This window comes from Cuculus canorus, chromosome 2 (genome assembly GCF_017976375.1).
Source record: "Cuculus canorus isolate bCucCan1 chromosome 2, bCucCan1.pri, whole genome shotgun sequence".
In the NCBI taxonomy this organism is placed as follows: domain Eukaryota; kingdom Metazoa; phylum Chordata; class Aves; order Cuculiformes; family Cuculidae; genus Cuculus; species Cuculus canorus.
This window is the reverse complement of record NC_071402.1, coordinates 149356702-149373198: the sequence shown is the minus strand read 5'-3', so window position 1 is coordinate 149373198 and position 16497 is coordinate 149356702. Positions and strand designations below refer to the sequence as shown.

Here is a 16497-nt window from a genome sequence, read left to right as displayed (position 1 = left end):
CTGCACAGCCTGTTCTCTCAATGCAGAGATGAAGCGCGTAACATTACTTCCACCCACAAACCAGTAAATTTGAAATTCAATCATTTCCCTGACTTAAGCTGTTGCACTCATAAAAGCCTGGCCACAATAATCAACAGGATGTTTTAACTTCCAGAGGTTTGTGAAGTAAAAGCATATCAGAAAACCTAACACAGTATATTTATTTATTTTAAACAAGCCTAAGGATCAAAATGCAGTTAGTTTCTGTGACATTAACTCATCTCAGGATACTCAATTGCATGTAATCTTCCATATTCACTCTTCCTCCTCATGCCCAAGAGGAAGCGGTACAATTTGTTCAATATGAACATTGGTGCAGCCATCAGTGAACATCACTTCCTATTAGGGAAAACTAGCACACGAGATGCTGCCCAATTTTGTTGCATGAACAAATAAGTTACTGATTTCTGCCAAAGCTGGGGTGGTCCTGAAGAGCCACGCTAGGATTATGGCAACACAGCTGACAAACTTGCATGCATTTTTAGATATTAAGAAATAGAAAACTGAATCCCAAGGGCAAAACAGGATACTTCCAGATGAAGTGAAAAATCAGTTGTCTTCAACTACTTGTAGCCCATATCACCACCAAAGCTTAATGGTTAACTGACATAACAAGCTTTTCCAAGACAGAGAAACCTGCGGTATCCAGTGTACGCCGGTATTCCTGTGTTGCCCTACTTTGTTGAGCACAGTAGTTGGTCAAGCCAACACCTTCTCTAATAATTAGAGGAAGCTACTAACAAATATGATAGCCTCCAGTAAAAAAAAAAAAAAAAATCACACCAACGCTTCTCGTTTTATAAAAAGTTGACCAGTCATGGTTGCCCAGTAGAGCTGAGCATTGCTGCCTTTAGAGTTCTGTTCTAGGTGTTCTTGCTGCCGCTGCACAGTCCTAGGTGGTGTTTGCAACGGTTGTGCTGAACGCTAAAGAAGGCAAAGAATTTTCTTCCCAAAATTAGAAATACACAATTTCCAAAAATGGGAGCAAAAGACAAAAGGTAATGAAAAATACTGCTGAAGAAAGGTTTAATTAAAAAATCAGGAATTCAACAGTGCCTAAATCTTTATTTTTCATAACCTACATATTTTTTTTTCAAATTAGACAGTTTTACATTTTATGACACAAAAGGAAACTTAAATTACTGATAGTTTACATGTAAGCTTGATTCCAGTCTTAATGGAAGAAGAACAAAAACAAAAACCCTCAAGAAGGATCCCATATTACACTTCTATTTCAAGAATTGGCAGCTGTTAGGTCTCCTTGGAAATCTTCGATTGTCTGCTGCTATTAGTGTAATAGGTTACAAAGCACATAAATCCCCTAACTGTTGCTAGCTGAAGGAGATACAGAGATAGGTATGCACCATTACAGTCAGCTGTTGCTCCTGATACACTGCACCGCACTCAAAAAAGGCCTTGCTATGCCAGCTCTGAAGTCTTTGCAGGATAATGCAGCAAAGTAGAGTCTGCCACTGTTCAGATTTCCCAGTGGCAAATGACAGTGCCATAGTGGGGGACTGATTTGAAACAATACTGAGTTTTAAAAGCAACCTTTCTGTTTTTTTTTTAATTCCTGGAAGAGTCTCAGATCCCATTTTAACTTGGTTTCAACACGAAAAGCATCACGACACAATCCTATAAGGTAAAATGCCAATTTTAATTACTGCATCCCTGAACCTTTAACTCAGCTACTGCTTTTGGGAGTTTTTTAATTTCAAAAGCCACATTTTAATCCCTCTATGTATCATAGCAACAGTCTGCATGCAACTTCACAACTCTACTCTGAAAACTCCGTTTTGTCATTGAGTGGAAAAAAAAATCTTAAAGTAAAATGCGTTAAGGAGAAGTTGTATATTACACAGCTATTTGGCGTGTCACTTGTTTCTTTTTATAAAAAGCTATAAAAACCACATCAGAGGAAGATTTAAACTTTCAATGCAACAGACTGTTGCTGGGTAAGCAGTAATTACAGTGTATTGACCTAGCACAAATGGCAGCAGAATACATTAGAAGAGCACAACACATCCCGCTGGTCTCGATACATTACCTCAGGTACCAGTTGAGCGTTATAACTAGCTGTACAGTCACTGTAAGGAACCACTTGTGATTGTTTGCAGCTGGTAAGCCTTTCACTTGCAGCAGACAAACAAAATTAATCATACAGCTGGCCTAAACCATACACAACTCCAGCTACCATTTTCACTGCCACTGGGGAAAGGAGGAACGTATTAGAAATCCAATGACAGAACTTGTTGAGCAGTTTTGGTGATGTCAGAGTCCCATGTCCTCCCACAGCATTCACAAAGTGCGTTTTTGAAAACAAGAAAAATCAGATTCCAGCATGCCCTATTTTGACCAATTCTGCAGCATACAACAGGCTGGATTTAAAAGGTCAACTAGTTACCAATTGATGCTTGTAACAGGAAATTTATCAGGAGTCAACTTCTATAGTTACTTTACAGTTCCGTGAATCATACACTAAGGAAAGCATTGATACTCTTGCAAGCAGACAAGTAAGCTTCAGTGTCTATTTTTGTAGCAGTCTGAAGGTTTTTTCCAATTAAATTTGATTTTATTAATGACTTAAAATTACAGCTTGACTGCTGAAAATGGCTATTTACATTGCAAAACACTTTTGAATTGGTTAAATCACTTGGTTTTAGAGGGACTTAAGAGGAAAACATTTGAGGGCTTTCAAATAAGACTTCCGATCCATTTCCCTTTTGCAGTGAAGAGGCAGAGTCAGTTCAGCACACCAGAATAAAATAAGAAAAAGAAAAAACAACAAATTAAAGTAATATTCAAACCACAACATTTAGTTTATCTACATCCAGCTCAACAGCAACATTTATAATATCAATAATTTTTATCAGATTTTTTCTTTAGGGTACCTTTTTATATGTTCTGATTATTTACAACTGTACAAGCAAAGCACACACTTCCAAGTGCACATATTTAATACAGTATTGACTATTTGCATTTACAAGTTTTTCAACAATCTGAAAAAGATCAACTGTTTAAGATCTTTAAGGTATATTACAAAAACTGCTGCTAGTTCCTGTACTACAGTATGTTTACCCAGTAAGACCAGTGACAATAGATACATACTGTAACTGAGTAATTCTGTATTCCACTCATGCTAACCCTCCACGGGGTCAGACCTCATTAACTCTAAGCTGTCTTGTACAAAAGTTAAGGCAAAGTCATTTTCAAGTTTAAATAAAATTCAAGTCTTTAAATATTGGATGGAAATAATTCTTTAAAAAAATCAGTTGTTTAAATAAACATTTTTGTGGAATAAACTGTACTGTCATAGTCAGCAGGAATGAGTTTTGTCTGAACTTCCTGCAGTTTAAACACTTAAAGAAAAACTTTATTTATTTTTAAAACAAAAATAATTTATATTCAACTTTATTAGAAACTTGCTAATTTAGTGCATCCTTGTCCTTCAGAAAGCGCATCACTTCTAAAGTAAATAAGTGTGAGAAACCTCATCCCAGAGGTAAATATCAGGGATCTCTTCCTCCACCACACAAAACAAACACCATTATCTCACGTCTTGAAAAATTTAAATCTATATGCCAATGCTTGTTGTTACAGGAAGATGTCAACACAAGGCTGACTAAGATATGAACTCTTTCAAAGAGCACTTGGGGCAGAGTTTAAAAAAAGTCTACACAGAGCACAGGGGTAACCAGAACATACAGCGCTGACTCAGTTAACTCCCTTACAAGCACAGGGAAGCTAAGTTATCACAAGAAGGCTACAGTGCTTTCTCCTGATAACATCCACTATCAGGCTTCACCACCATAGAAGCTCACAGACTTAAGTCTTTCTATTCACAATGTGCTTTGTATTTGCAAATTACAACGTTTGTTTTATTCTGGAGTGAGAAGATGGTTACTTGCTTGCAGTAAGTCAAAAAAGGTATATTTTAGAAAGAGACTGCTATGGTGCTCCGCAGGATTCATTTTGTGTGTGCAAAATATCAAAAAAAAGATTAACTTCTTAAAAACGCTAGAAACAACTAACTCATTTAACCTAAAAGTGCAAGTTCATTTGCTGACACTTAGTACAGCAGCCCAATAAAAAAAATATTCAAGGTCACATATTAATTTGTAAAATATAGCTAATTCCTTGCACTCTACACACTAGCTGCCGTCAGTCTTTTGGACACTTTAGATATGTACTTGCAGACCAGTTTATTAAAAATACTGAAGCAGCACATTTCTGCTTAACGGTTTAGAAAAAACTCACTGTACAGAGCTTGCACTCACACAGCCACAGAGAGGCTTAATAAAAAGTTGATTTGTTTAAAGACAAATGTTTTACATCTTGAAAAAAGAATAATCACACTAAGCTTCACCTCCAATTAAGCACCAAACTAAATGTAAGGTTTAGAACAACTATCCAGAAACATCCAGAAAAAATAGAATGTTTGTTCAAGAGGGGAAAAACGTATTTCACAGAAAAATAACTTGCAGGCATTGTTATATGCCTTGTATCACTGCAAGCTCCTAACCAGCAACTCATTCTCAGGTATCTTAGTGGGAACATGGGTTTAATTTGTGGGAAGCAGACCTCTTTTCAAATTCCTCCCAGGTATTAGTTTCACTGAGGAGACTTTGGAGGTGTATTCTGTTCTTTATTTAAGCGTTTGCCAACAGCTGGAGGGGACGATCTGCGTCCTGACTGTCTCCTCTGGTCTTTGGGTTGTCCAGGATGTGACTTTGGAGGAGGAGGTTCTCTGTTTTTCTCTATTGTTTCTGTGGGCTTCCTTTCTTCTTTCCCACATGCTACAGTGTTTGGCTTCTGTTCTTTCTGGGGTTGTAATGTAGGTGGATCCTTAGTTGTTCTCTGGCAAATTTCTGCATAACTGGGTTTTCGCAGTTCCTGTAAAATCAGAACCAAATAGGACAGCAGAGTTAAAGCATCCTGAGGAAAAATCACATATTCTATTAATAAAAAAAAAAGTCTTCATCCCAAAAGACTACTGCACTAGAACATGCAGTTAAGGGCTCAAGTATGAAGTCTACAGCAGCTGTATGCAAAATAAGTTAAGACAAGGTCAGATGCAAAACAGTATGCCAGAAAAACAGGGTATGGTGATAGGGCAAAATAATTCCAATTCAAGCAAACTAATAAAGCTGAAAGACAATGAATACTCTGGTTTAAACATCAACATGTTTTAATGTTTCTGCCTCAAGGATACTACCAAGAAGAGAATTCAGACAAACAGCTATCATGCATCAAGTTACTTTAAACACTGAACTGTTAATGGCATAATTGTATCATGCAAGTAATCATGAAGTCACTGAATGCAAATTTAAGGATGCCGGGCTCACACGATTAAGCAATGCTGGGTAGCAATGGAAGCAATATTCTGTTAAATGCATCAAACTGGATCATTAAACGAAATAACAAGGTCACTTACTATGGCAGCCCCATTGACTTGTACCGATTTACATGCAGTACTGAGCGTGGAAGAAGAAAGCTTTTCTGTACTTTGTGTCTCTCTCTGCTGTTTCTCCACAACCTTGGAGTCCCTGTAAGCATCCAGCAGGAAGCAAAGCTCATGAACAATGAAATTTCAGGACAGATGAATGATCAAATAATGTGTCTAAAACTCAAGAGACATTCATGGGGATGTTAACACTGCCTGTAATTTGTGACACTGACAGCACTTGATTATTCAGTTATCTTACTCCTGTTACTCAAATGCCTCAATCCAATTTGCAGGTTCCAAATAAAGTCTTACTGAAAACTAACTACTATATAGACAATGGTACTGCCCCCAGAATGGTGGTTTTTTTCCTCTATGCTTCAAAACTATCTAAATACAAGACAGTAAGGTATTCAATTAAATTTTTAAATATGCAGAGAATAAACTTTTGTCTGCTGAATAACTACTATGAATCACTACTATGATATTGTTCACAAATTAAGCTTTATTGCCTTCATTACAAGTACAATGCACAACAAAATGCTACTTCTTTCACTGATTAAGATTTTAACAGCTATTTAGAGCGTTCCACCTAGCCTTCTCATGACAGAAAAGGCAAATGTGATTTAAAACAGAACAATTATAGCCATGTAATTAAGTGCTTACTCAGAAGACTGGGATGGCGAAGGAGATCTTTCAAACGTCCTGGGCAACGTAGAAGAAACTGGCAACAACGGCTCTCGAGGAATTCCCGATGGAATAGTGTTTGTACTTGCATCCACATTAATGTTCTGAAGCAGGGAAAAAAAAGGCACGAAAGGGCAATCATAATATCTAATTAATATGGTTTTCCTGGAAGTTAACATAATCAGGAAACAGTTTACAAGTCAATTTAAAAGAGTAAACTAACTACAGGAATAAACAGAACGATCCAATATATGTACTGTAACAAATAAATTTTCCTTTACAATTATTTAGAAACACAGACAAAAAAAATCATGCACCGTGGCTCTTTCCTCCCACCCCAAAAAATAGAAGCTTAGTTCCCTTTGGGTCATATCTGCATGAGAAAAATCACTTTTTTCAGCCTGGGAGTTTTGTGCCTTCCAGTGACAAAGTTCACATAACCATAATTAGCTTATCACACAAAAAACTCTCCTGGAGTTGTGCATTAAGAACTGTCTCTTCAAAGCTCTAACTTCGCATCATCCCAATAGCTGGGTTTCTACAAAGCAGGATATGACTATCATTCAAAAAGGCCTTTTCTGATGCTACAGTGCTATTTGCTACCAAGCAGATGCTTCTCCACTGCCCTCAAAAGACTCTGATAGCGTCAAGGGATACTTCCAGGCAAAGGCCAAATAAGTTCAAGATGCACACATGAATTTAAATTGTTACAAAATAATAAAAGAGAAAGAAGACTTTCTATCTTGAAAAACATTTGCTCTAAACCAGAACAGATTCTGGTAGGCAGAAGCGAGCACAATGGGAGAACACAAGCACAGAAGGAACAAGATTGCCACTCCTTTTCCCCAGTACAGTCACCATTCACAGGTCATAAAACATGAGACTCCTGTGGTCACTGTTAGAAAGGAAAACAGTATTTGATGATGCTGTTTTAAATCAAGCAGTACAGATCACTGCAGTAGATCTAAGCCTAGTTTTACTTGAAATAAAAGTAACATGCTAAAAGGTAGATGTTTAAAAATAAAAGAACAGCTTCTACAGTTTTACTCACTACAACAGTGCATGCAAAAGCTTGAAATTGCAAGACGCTCAGCATCTTTGAACCTACAGGTTCAAAACTTGTAGGTACATGGTTAAATGTGAATAGCATGTCTGACTTGAAAGAAGTGCCATTCCTAGGCCAAAACACTCAGTCCCTGATCTGACAGCACTGCAGCTTCCCAGTTAGAAAATGTGGGACGATTAACACCTGCCATTCCCCAGAGCTGCACCTGGAATAGCACCACAAAGCAAAGAGCATAAAGACGCAATGCTTGGATAACAACTGTTGGAAATTACACAACCTAAGTTCACCCAGCTTCTGTACACATGACTTGCCCATCTATAAAACAAGAGCAGTGCTGTGTAACTCTACTTTAGCATTTCATAACTCCACATCAGGTGACGTGAAAAACATGTTGAGATCAAGGTAAAAGCAGCCTGTACATATTGGCAAGATTTGAATGTTAACTCAAACACCTCTGTAGATAAATACAATCACTCTCTGGAGCCAGCTGCAGTTACCTTATCCTTATTAACATCAACAAGAAAAGACAGTGCAATCCCTTTCTTTCACACAATGGTACAGACCAACTTGTGTAAGCCAGAAAAATAAGTTGTCCCCTATGAGAATAACCTGAGAGAGCTGGGATTGTTCAGCCTAGAAAGAAGGCTCCAGGGAGACCTTAGAGTGGCCTTCCAGTACTTAAAAAGGGCCTACAGGAAAGATGAGAAGGGGCTCTTTACGAGGGAGTGCAGTGATAGGATGATGCGTAATGGGTTTCAGCTGAAAGCAATTTAGATTAGAGACTAGGAAGAACTCTAGTGGTGAGGCACTGGCACAGGTTGCCCAGAGAAATCGTGGATGCCCCATCCCTGGAGTTGTTCAAGGCCAGGTTGGATGAGGCTTTAAGCAACCTGATCTGGTGGGAGGTGTCCCTGCCCATGGTGGGGCAGTTGGAACTAGATGATCTTTAAAGGTCCCTTTCCAACCCAAACCATTCTGTGATTCTGTGAAATCAACGGAAGCTTATCAACGTGACAGTGCGTTGCACTATCATAATCAGTCAGGCACTCAGGTGCTTCTACAGGGAAGAAGTATTAAGTTCTTCATAATAAGTACAGTGCAAAGCAAATATTACATTTGTAATGGAGGAGCAATGGGTTTTCAGCCGCAGTATCAATAGCAAGTGCTGGAATTGTATTTACAACTTGGAATATGATAGCCAAAAACGACTTCAGAAATAATAGGTAGATCTTGGCCAAGTACAGGCTGCAGTCTGGAGCAACAGTAAGATAAACATTGCTCTTCTCATGCCACTGTCCTGCATACTCCCCCAAATGCAACTCTGGGAAGTAGTTGTCCCTATTACCACTTGCTGGAGACAGAACAGATGGCTTGTCTGTACAACCACTGCTTTGGGTGCAGGCCGCCCTGCTGCTTCCTATTTCCTTTACCAACAGACACCTCCCAACCCACTCCTGGAACATGAGTGCCAAAGAAAATACTTCTGTGACAGTCTGGTTTTAAGACATGAGACACAAGAGTGTCTTGTGTTTTATCATTTTTTTCACACTGCTATATCCAGGGGTTAACTTCAGTTGTGGTACAGCTAGAAAAACACAAGTTAAATTAGAGCTAACAAAAAAAAGCTGAGATAGACTTCCATAGCCTAGACTGTTCCATAGTGCATAGGATTATACGAATCCTGATGGAGAAGAACATGCTGTCACCGACAGATGGCCTGGGAGAGACAGTTCTAAGAATGAAATCTATGAACAACTACTGAACACTAATTTTCAGCTGCATCTACTTCTAGAAAGCAGTGGTTGCCAAGTCATTCTGGTGTATTTTTATCCTTCCATGCAATATGACAAGACAATACTGGGATCCAGCTGGTTTTGGTAACAGTTCTTTTTCCAGCTATGATACCTAGTACTGAGATTATGTAGGCAGCTTCTTTATATTTCCATGCTTAAAAGTTTATCTCTGTCACTTTGAAGTGTTTTAGATGCAACTTAGGAGTCTGCCTTTCAAACAGGAAGAAAATTTATCATGTTTTTCACCCAAGTCTATTAAAAAGCCTGAAGCAACTATGAACGTAAAAAATGTATTTTCTAATCTCTGGTAATAAAATCTACTTATACTGGTGCATATAGTTCACATCATTTCAAAGAGAATATTGGCAAATTCTAAGATACAAATGAAGAAGGCAGTGGCACATCATCTGAAAGCTGTTATTTAAAAGCACTTCTTATGACCCACATAAAATCATAAGTTTTTTTCCATGTATAGCCACCAAATGTGAAAACAAGAGGTATGCAATTCTTTGCTTTCCAACAAAAATGAACAAGCACTGGATACTCACTCTTTCTTTTGGCGTTCCTATTACAATGCTAGACAGTCTGTTTTCAAAAAGGTCTTCAGTCTTTAGATTGCCAGCAGCTCCAGGTAATGGAGGAAAGCTAGATAAACCCAATTCAAAGCTAGGAGATGGAGGTTTTGGGGGTGGTGGAGACTGTGTCTGACCTCTCTGGAACAGAAATAACATGTTGAGGTTACTGCGCTGGATGACAGAAATGAAATATATGGGATTATAAACTGTGTTTTGCATTTGATTTATATCTGTAAAGCGCAAGGGAGGCCTTCCCCATCCCACCTCCGAAGAAAACCACACAGTACTGAGGAAAAGACACTTTCATTTTCCACTGTTGCCTTAAAAATATTTAACTTATTTAAATGGGATTGCATTGGCATCCTTCAAAATGTCATATGCATAAGCTTTAGTGATGCTGGTATAGTAAGAAAACTCTTCTCAATGACCCTTCCTTCCTTCAGGATGGACACTTACACTGACAAAAGAAAGGAAAATGGACTGGAATCTTGCATTATGTTCAGATATAGTAGGAAACTGCAAGACAGCACGCCTTGCATGTAAGCCAGACAACGGTAATTTTATCTGATTAATACAAATTTATTCAGTCACTTAGTAAAAATGCAAAGATAAATATCAAAACTATTTTTGAAACAGGGAGAATTTTTCTACCTAAATCTAAGAAGGAAAACCACGTCCCAGGCAAAAAACCATCAATGGGCTAAATGCAACTATCTTGCACTACAGAGAGCAGTTCAGGAGTTAAAAGTAGCACAGTTGAATATCACTTGTGAGGACCACTTGTAAGGATTTCCAAAGCTAAACTCTTGACACTGAAAAAATAAAATTCCTTTTGTAATATGCTGTAACTGAAGTTACCCATTAACTTCATCTACATCAGGTAAACAAAGAAGTAACTTGTTTCACGACTGCACTCACACCTGTACTAAGACGACTGCTGCTGCAGAATACTAAATGCAAAGGAGTCTTTGAGAGGATTCCTATTTTGAAAAGGAAAATATTTATGGGTGTATATCCAAGATGATCTGAATGTGAGAACAATGCCTCTGAACAGACAGGTGTTGCATTACTTAATGTCTTTCTGCCCTTCCTGAACATCAATGGATGAAAAAAATACCTCTGAGGTTTTTCAAACTACAGTTTATGTCAAAAGAAACATATGCTGAGGGCTAAGTAGTGAAAGAATACAAAGGCAAGAATAACTGCAGCTCCAGTGACTGCTACTGACCCAGCATTACCCCCAGAATACAGTTTAAGTGTGCTACAGCAATGGAGCCTGCAAACCTCCCAAAATGGAAGTTCATGACCTGTCAAAGGGTCACTGAGAGACTACACTTATACAGCTCAACCTGCAAGAGGAACAACCTTTTTTGGTTTTAGAACAGTTCTTCAAATTGCACTACTAAGTCTTCTCTAAGAGGACTGAAGTCCTGCAATAGAAAATGCTTTTCTATTGGTTTCGAACATTTTTAAGTTACACAGAGGAGTCCTAAAAAAACCCAACAAAGAAACAAGGAGCATTAACATTCTAAATTAGTGAGACCAGGGAGGGCTTAAATGCATTTTAAGCTGCCAATTGCATAAAATTCTCAAGTCAACTTGTTATGACAAGTTGAGTAATCGGCTTATGCCTATAGTCTCAAATACAACCTGATCAAAAAGCATAATGCTCTTGTGCGAGCATGCATACTAATTTTTCCCTTAAAAATAATAAAAATCTAAAGGAGTCATCATTCCATTCAAATACAACTGGTTGTAGTGACATCCTACATACACTAGCTAATCACAACAGCATCATACAAGAAAGAAAGATCCTGGATTCAATTCTTCACACAGTCTAAACAGGTCAAATTTTATCATTCATTTCACCGTACTCTCCTTCCCAGTGTACACAGTTGTGGGTGTGCAGCAGCTTTCGCATCTGTTCAAGCTGCATCACTGGACAGCACAGACTAAAGATACATAGGCCAGAAGAGACTAGAAAGAAACTGGCTGCACATGCTGCAATTAAAGCCTTCTGATGAGAGAAGGGAGCCGTGGGTCTCCAAAGACGTCACGTCTACCTGTTTTACATCCAAAGTTAAAATAGCCTTTAAAGTCAAAAGAGCCTCTCTGGTCAGTAGGAGTGTCCAAGACAACCCTTTCATTCCAGCCACTCCCTTATACACCTAGCCTGTACCGCCTCCTTGTTCAAAGACAGGAAAAAAATGTTGATAGGAAAACACCAATCTAAACTCAAGTAGTTTTGAAAGGGCAAAAGGGAAGTTTTGAGAATCCTACAAGTAATCTGATCTCACTGAGCTCAGAGAAGTTTGACAAGAACCAAAAGTAACCAAAGGGAAGGAACCACTTCTCATTTTATGCTTTCCAAACCCTGATGTTCCTTTATCCAAGTCCTCTAAGGCTATTCAACAGCAGGATGCACAAACACACAAGTACAATGATTCCAGACCTTTAAGAAAGTGTTACAACTCATGCAGTGGGGTTACTTCACAATTGCAACATGAATAAGGAAGTAATCTGGTTCAATTTAATGAATGTGTCATGTTAAAAAATGAATTACAGAGAACTGTCTGGTTTGATCAAACTAAACCTTAAGTCTTATCAAACAATTACACTTTTTCTTCTTCTACACATTTTCCCTGCCCCTTTCAAGTATCAAGACTATTTAGGTATTCACTTTGAATTTAAGTTTACCAAAACTGTAATATTTCAATAGTGTCAGTATACCCTTATCAAGTGGTACGTGGGGAGGCAAGCAAGAACTCACCACTTCCTAACTAATATTCTGACAGATATACAGAATGTTCTTCAGTGTTTACGTGAACAATAACCAAGTGTTTTAAATTTTAGCTTAGATATTTAGCTCTCCCTGAACATGAACACTGGCATGCCAATCAATTAACATCCAGATGAAAATTTTTGCTATTATAAAGAGTAATTTTAACTTTTTCCTGATTTCTGCATTAATGAGCTGCTGTCTTCAATCAACTGTGACATACAATTGCCTGTGCAATAACTTATCTCACCTGCTACTTCACATAAAATCCATACTATTACCTTGTTACCCTACTTTTATTATAAATTAATACGATTATGAACACTCACTGTAAACTTGTCCTCCCTTTTCTTTCGGTAGCCATATGAGTTTTTCCTAAGGGGAAAAAAAGCAGTTATCAGAACCTTGCCTATAATTGAGCAGAAGGCAGTTTGTGAAAACACGAGAAATTAATTCAAGCTGCTATTTCATCAGTCTTCATTCAAGAAAAGTTATTAAAAAAGTATTCCAGGGAAAAATTTCTAGTAAGCTCTCGTTAAAATAAAGGCATGTATCTTCTATAAATCAGCATACGAATACACTGGTTACAAATAATTCAAAGCATCTCTGTGTCAGGTACACATAACGCTTAGACAAAATCTTGCAAATTCAAAGTAAAAGTTTTAGTATTTTTATTTTTTGGTACCTGTGTAACTTTTGAAATGCAGCCAATTTCAATTTAGGTCAAGCACCTCAAAAACATTTTCAGGGCTTCTCCCTCAGTCCTCCTTCAGGTAAAGCCCCTCCAAGAAGTGGTTTAGAGTTTGTAATGCATTCTAACTTGTTTTCAAAATATTTTTCCAAGTTTTCTGTTTGACTCTTCAAATTCTAAATGTATTCAATACCGAAACATCAGGATATATATCCAAGTATTGACTATTCCTATACATTTTTTTAGTCCATAGTTTGAGCAACTGTGTTTCCTATGTTCTTCATCATACTTTTATCCACTGGTTAAAACAATCTGGTAAATTAGATTTAGAGAAGTATTACAATCCTTGCACAAAATCTCCATTGAACTTTGCTGTGGTACAATACAAGTCTAATACAGGTTCATCTGCAAAAGACTCGCATTATGCTCCAATTCAGTATGTCACTCAAAATGTGATTTACCTGGAGACAAACACAGCCATTATTAAACAAAGCTGCGCAGTATTTCTATAAAGCACTTCAAACTGTACTGTATTTAAAATTTCCAAGACAAGTCTGCTAAATCTCGCTTTAATATTGGTGCCAACAATTTTCAGCTCCCCAGGTATTTTTCTCTCTTTTTGTGTTTTGTTTTTTAAACTGCATAACAATAGTTGTCTTAGTTTCACGCAATCCTTTTTCCTCCCTCCATATCGATCCATCATCTTCATTGTTGTAAATGTCTTATTTGGGCAAAATTCCTGTCTTCCAACTGAAAAAATTAACAACGAGCACTGCTTGTACAGATTTAGGTGAACAATCTACACTGCTGAGCAATGGAATGGGCAGAACTGCTTCCTGAAGTCAAACAAACGATATGCAAACAACTGTCTTACAACACAAAGGATAGTGGATTAGATCTTATGGCTGTAAATTGTTCATGAGTTGCCATGAATGATTTTAATTTGGTAGGAAAGTAAGCAAATCCACTTGACTTTAGTTCTATATTTAGCACTTCCTCTGAAGTACTCCAAGACTTTAGCTTTGAGGAGAGACAGTCTTAGTTTAAAATAGTCAAGAGAACAGTACTACCACCATACCTTTTTACTAAAATAAGTAGTTTAGAAACAGTAGTACTAGGTTGCTCAGAGGACAATTACAGAGTACACTCACCTTCCTCTACCTAAACCGGGAGACGAGTCAACGCTGGTCTGTTCCATCCGTCCAGTTCCAACTTCCCTCTTGGTATAACTCGTAGCAGCATTCTGCATCCGTGTCCTGTTTTGTCCTGGCTGCCGCGTCTGTGGACTCCTGACGCCATTGATTAAACGATCAGCAGAAAAGTTGAATATTGTAGGACTGTCTAGAAGCCCAGGTCCCCTCTCTGCACTGGGTATTGTATGTCGTATATGAGACTTGCTAGGATTCCTACAAATTCAAAAGTCATTTCAACATACGTGCTATGAGATATCTTCTGAGGCCTTAGTAGATTCACAGAATTCAGAAGAAGCAAGATCTTTGGTCTTTTATTGCAAATTGCATTTAAGAATGGTATGTATTAATTTTACCAGGCTATGTGAATTATCAAAATTAACCTTTTCATTGCCTATTTGAACTATGGGTTTTACTAAAAGTTCTCAGCTTTTAGACAGTCCATTTACATTTAAAAACAGTACCTGCTCCAACAATAGCAGCCCCATCTGCCTTTGGCCTCACTTAACCTTGCACCAGGTTCAATTTCACATGTATTTTCAAGGCAGTGTTACTAACACAGGCAGATTAAAACCCCACATGCCAGATAATAAAATAGTCTGTGTATTGTTAAAAGATGGTTGAACTTGCCTGTTCCTGGGAGGATATTGTCTGAGCGTAGTCAATGGAGAAGCAGCAGGCTTGAAGGTTGGAGATGTGAACCCATTGATAAATCCAGTATTAGGAAATGGTGTTACCTGAAGAATACAGTGCATGCTCATAATTATAAACAAGCCAAGTATTGTTTTTAATTAACTTCATATTTTGTGTCTTTCTATGCAGGGCAATACTTAATAGATGGCCTCAAAAAGCAACAGAGCATTTGTCCAGTGCCTCATGGCTGACTTACAAAATGCTGTCTTTTGAGGAGACAGCCACTATACATATTCAAGTTCTGATAATTCTGAGGACTGTAACATACTGAGCCAAAATTCTTGGCTGTAAGCTAAGTAACTCCCCTACTTCACACCATACTATACATGACTTCAGAGTACAGACACCTCTTCAAAGAGTCTAACCTACACACATATAAAAGTTTCTTAGAACGTATAAGTCAATTCCTCGCTATAAATAAAAAAATATTCTTAGCTCCTCATTCTACTCGTCTTCCATTTTATACCTAAACAAACATCCATTTGTTCTCTAGGTATAAGTGGACCTCTGACTGTTTTGACATCTGACCACCTTGCTCATGTGAATTACTGACTTGTTGCCAGAAGAAGCAACATTAGCAAAAGATTTTTCGTGGTTGGTGCATATCAATGTTTTGTATTAACAAGATATCTCAAAATCTGAAGCAAGTTCACAGCAATTTCTCCACCCTTGGTAGCACACTTGTTTTTATAATACATGAATGAGTTTCATTCATAAGGTTACTAGGAACAGCAAATGCTTCCTTGACTTCTCACCCTGAAAATAAATAAAATGCAGAACAGTAAGACTTCTATGCAGCAGTTTTTCTACACCTAATTTAATAATGAGAAACAGCTGGGATTAAGACCATTTCCTACAAAGGTATCTTTAAGCTTGTCTAACCTTTCTAGCAAAAATTAAAGCAAATCACTTAATGAAAAATAAGAGTTGTCATGCCAAACTGTTAGCTTAATCTAACACACATGACAGCAAGTGCTACCTCAGACTCAATTAACAGGCTATTAGTTTATTAAGCTGTTTTATGATAGTTTCATCAAAATGTGGCTTTGAAGTGCTTTCTGCTTTAATAGTTACAACTTGAATGCTGTACTAAAAAACCTGAAAACTAAATCAAAGCTAGTGAGCAACTATTGAACCTGAATGATGAAAAGACACTGAACACATTAGAAGAAAACAAGTTTAAAACACTGCTTAATATTCACCCCTTCTTTCTTTTTAAGGATGGGTGACCATGGCATTTTCATTTTTTAATAATACCAAGAGCATTAAATTTGCTTTCTCCACAGAAGTCACATGGCTCATCAAAAGTACAGGTTGCTGGGGTTTTTTCTGTATTTTTTTTTCCTCCGAGCAAGATACACTAGGTCTTTCCTCAAGTACTTCTAAGTACTCAATGAAGAAGTAAGTAGGTTTTAGAATTTTGAGGACGTGTATTGCCACAGTCTAGTTTCAGAACTAAAACTGTATGCCCACACCACTGGATGTATTTAAGCTGAGATTAGAGAGCAGAGAAAGCACTATTAGTGTTTATGCTGAAGCAG

General features: G+C 37.6%; 1 protein-coding gene across 3 annotated transcripts in view; it reads right to left on the bottom strand.

The window, feature by feature from the left end:
• Positions 1–1064: 1064 nt before the first annotated feature.
• Positions 1065–16497, bottom strand: part of LARP4B (La ribonucleoprotein 4B) — a 56997-nt gene continuing 41564 nt past the window's right edge. For 2 of the 3 annotated variants that reach the window (XM_054059116.1, XM_009558368.2), the window contains 7 exons: positions 14894–15000; positions 14225–14479; positions 12712–12757; positions 9577–9741; positions 6149–6273; positions 5474–5585; positions 1065–4932 (listed from right to left, as the gene is read on the bottom strand). In XM_054059116.1, the coding sequence (XP_053915091.1) occupies positions 4651–4932; positions 5474–5585; positions 6149–6273; positions 9577–9741; positions 12712–12757; positions 14225–14479; positions 14894–15000 (1092 nt within the window). In that variant the 3' untranslated portion in view covers positions 1065–4650. The remainder of the gene's footprint in view (positions 4933–5473; positions 5586–6148; positions 6274–9576; positions 9742–12711; positions 12758–14224; positions 14480–14893; positions 15001–16497) is intronic. The other variant, XM_054059115.1, reaches the window with a different exon arrangement.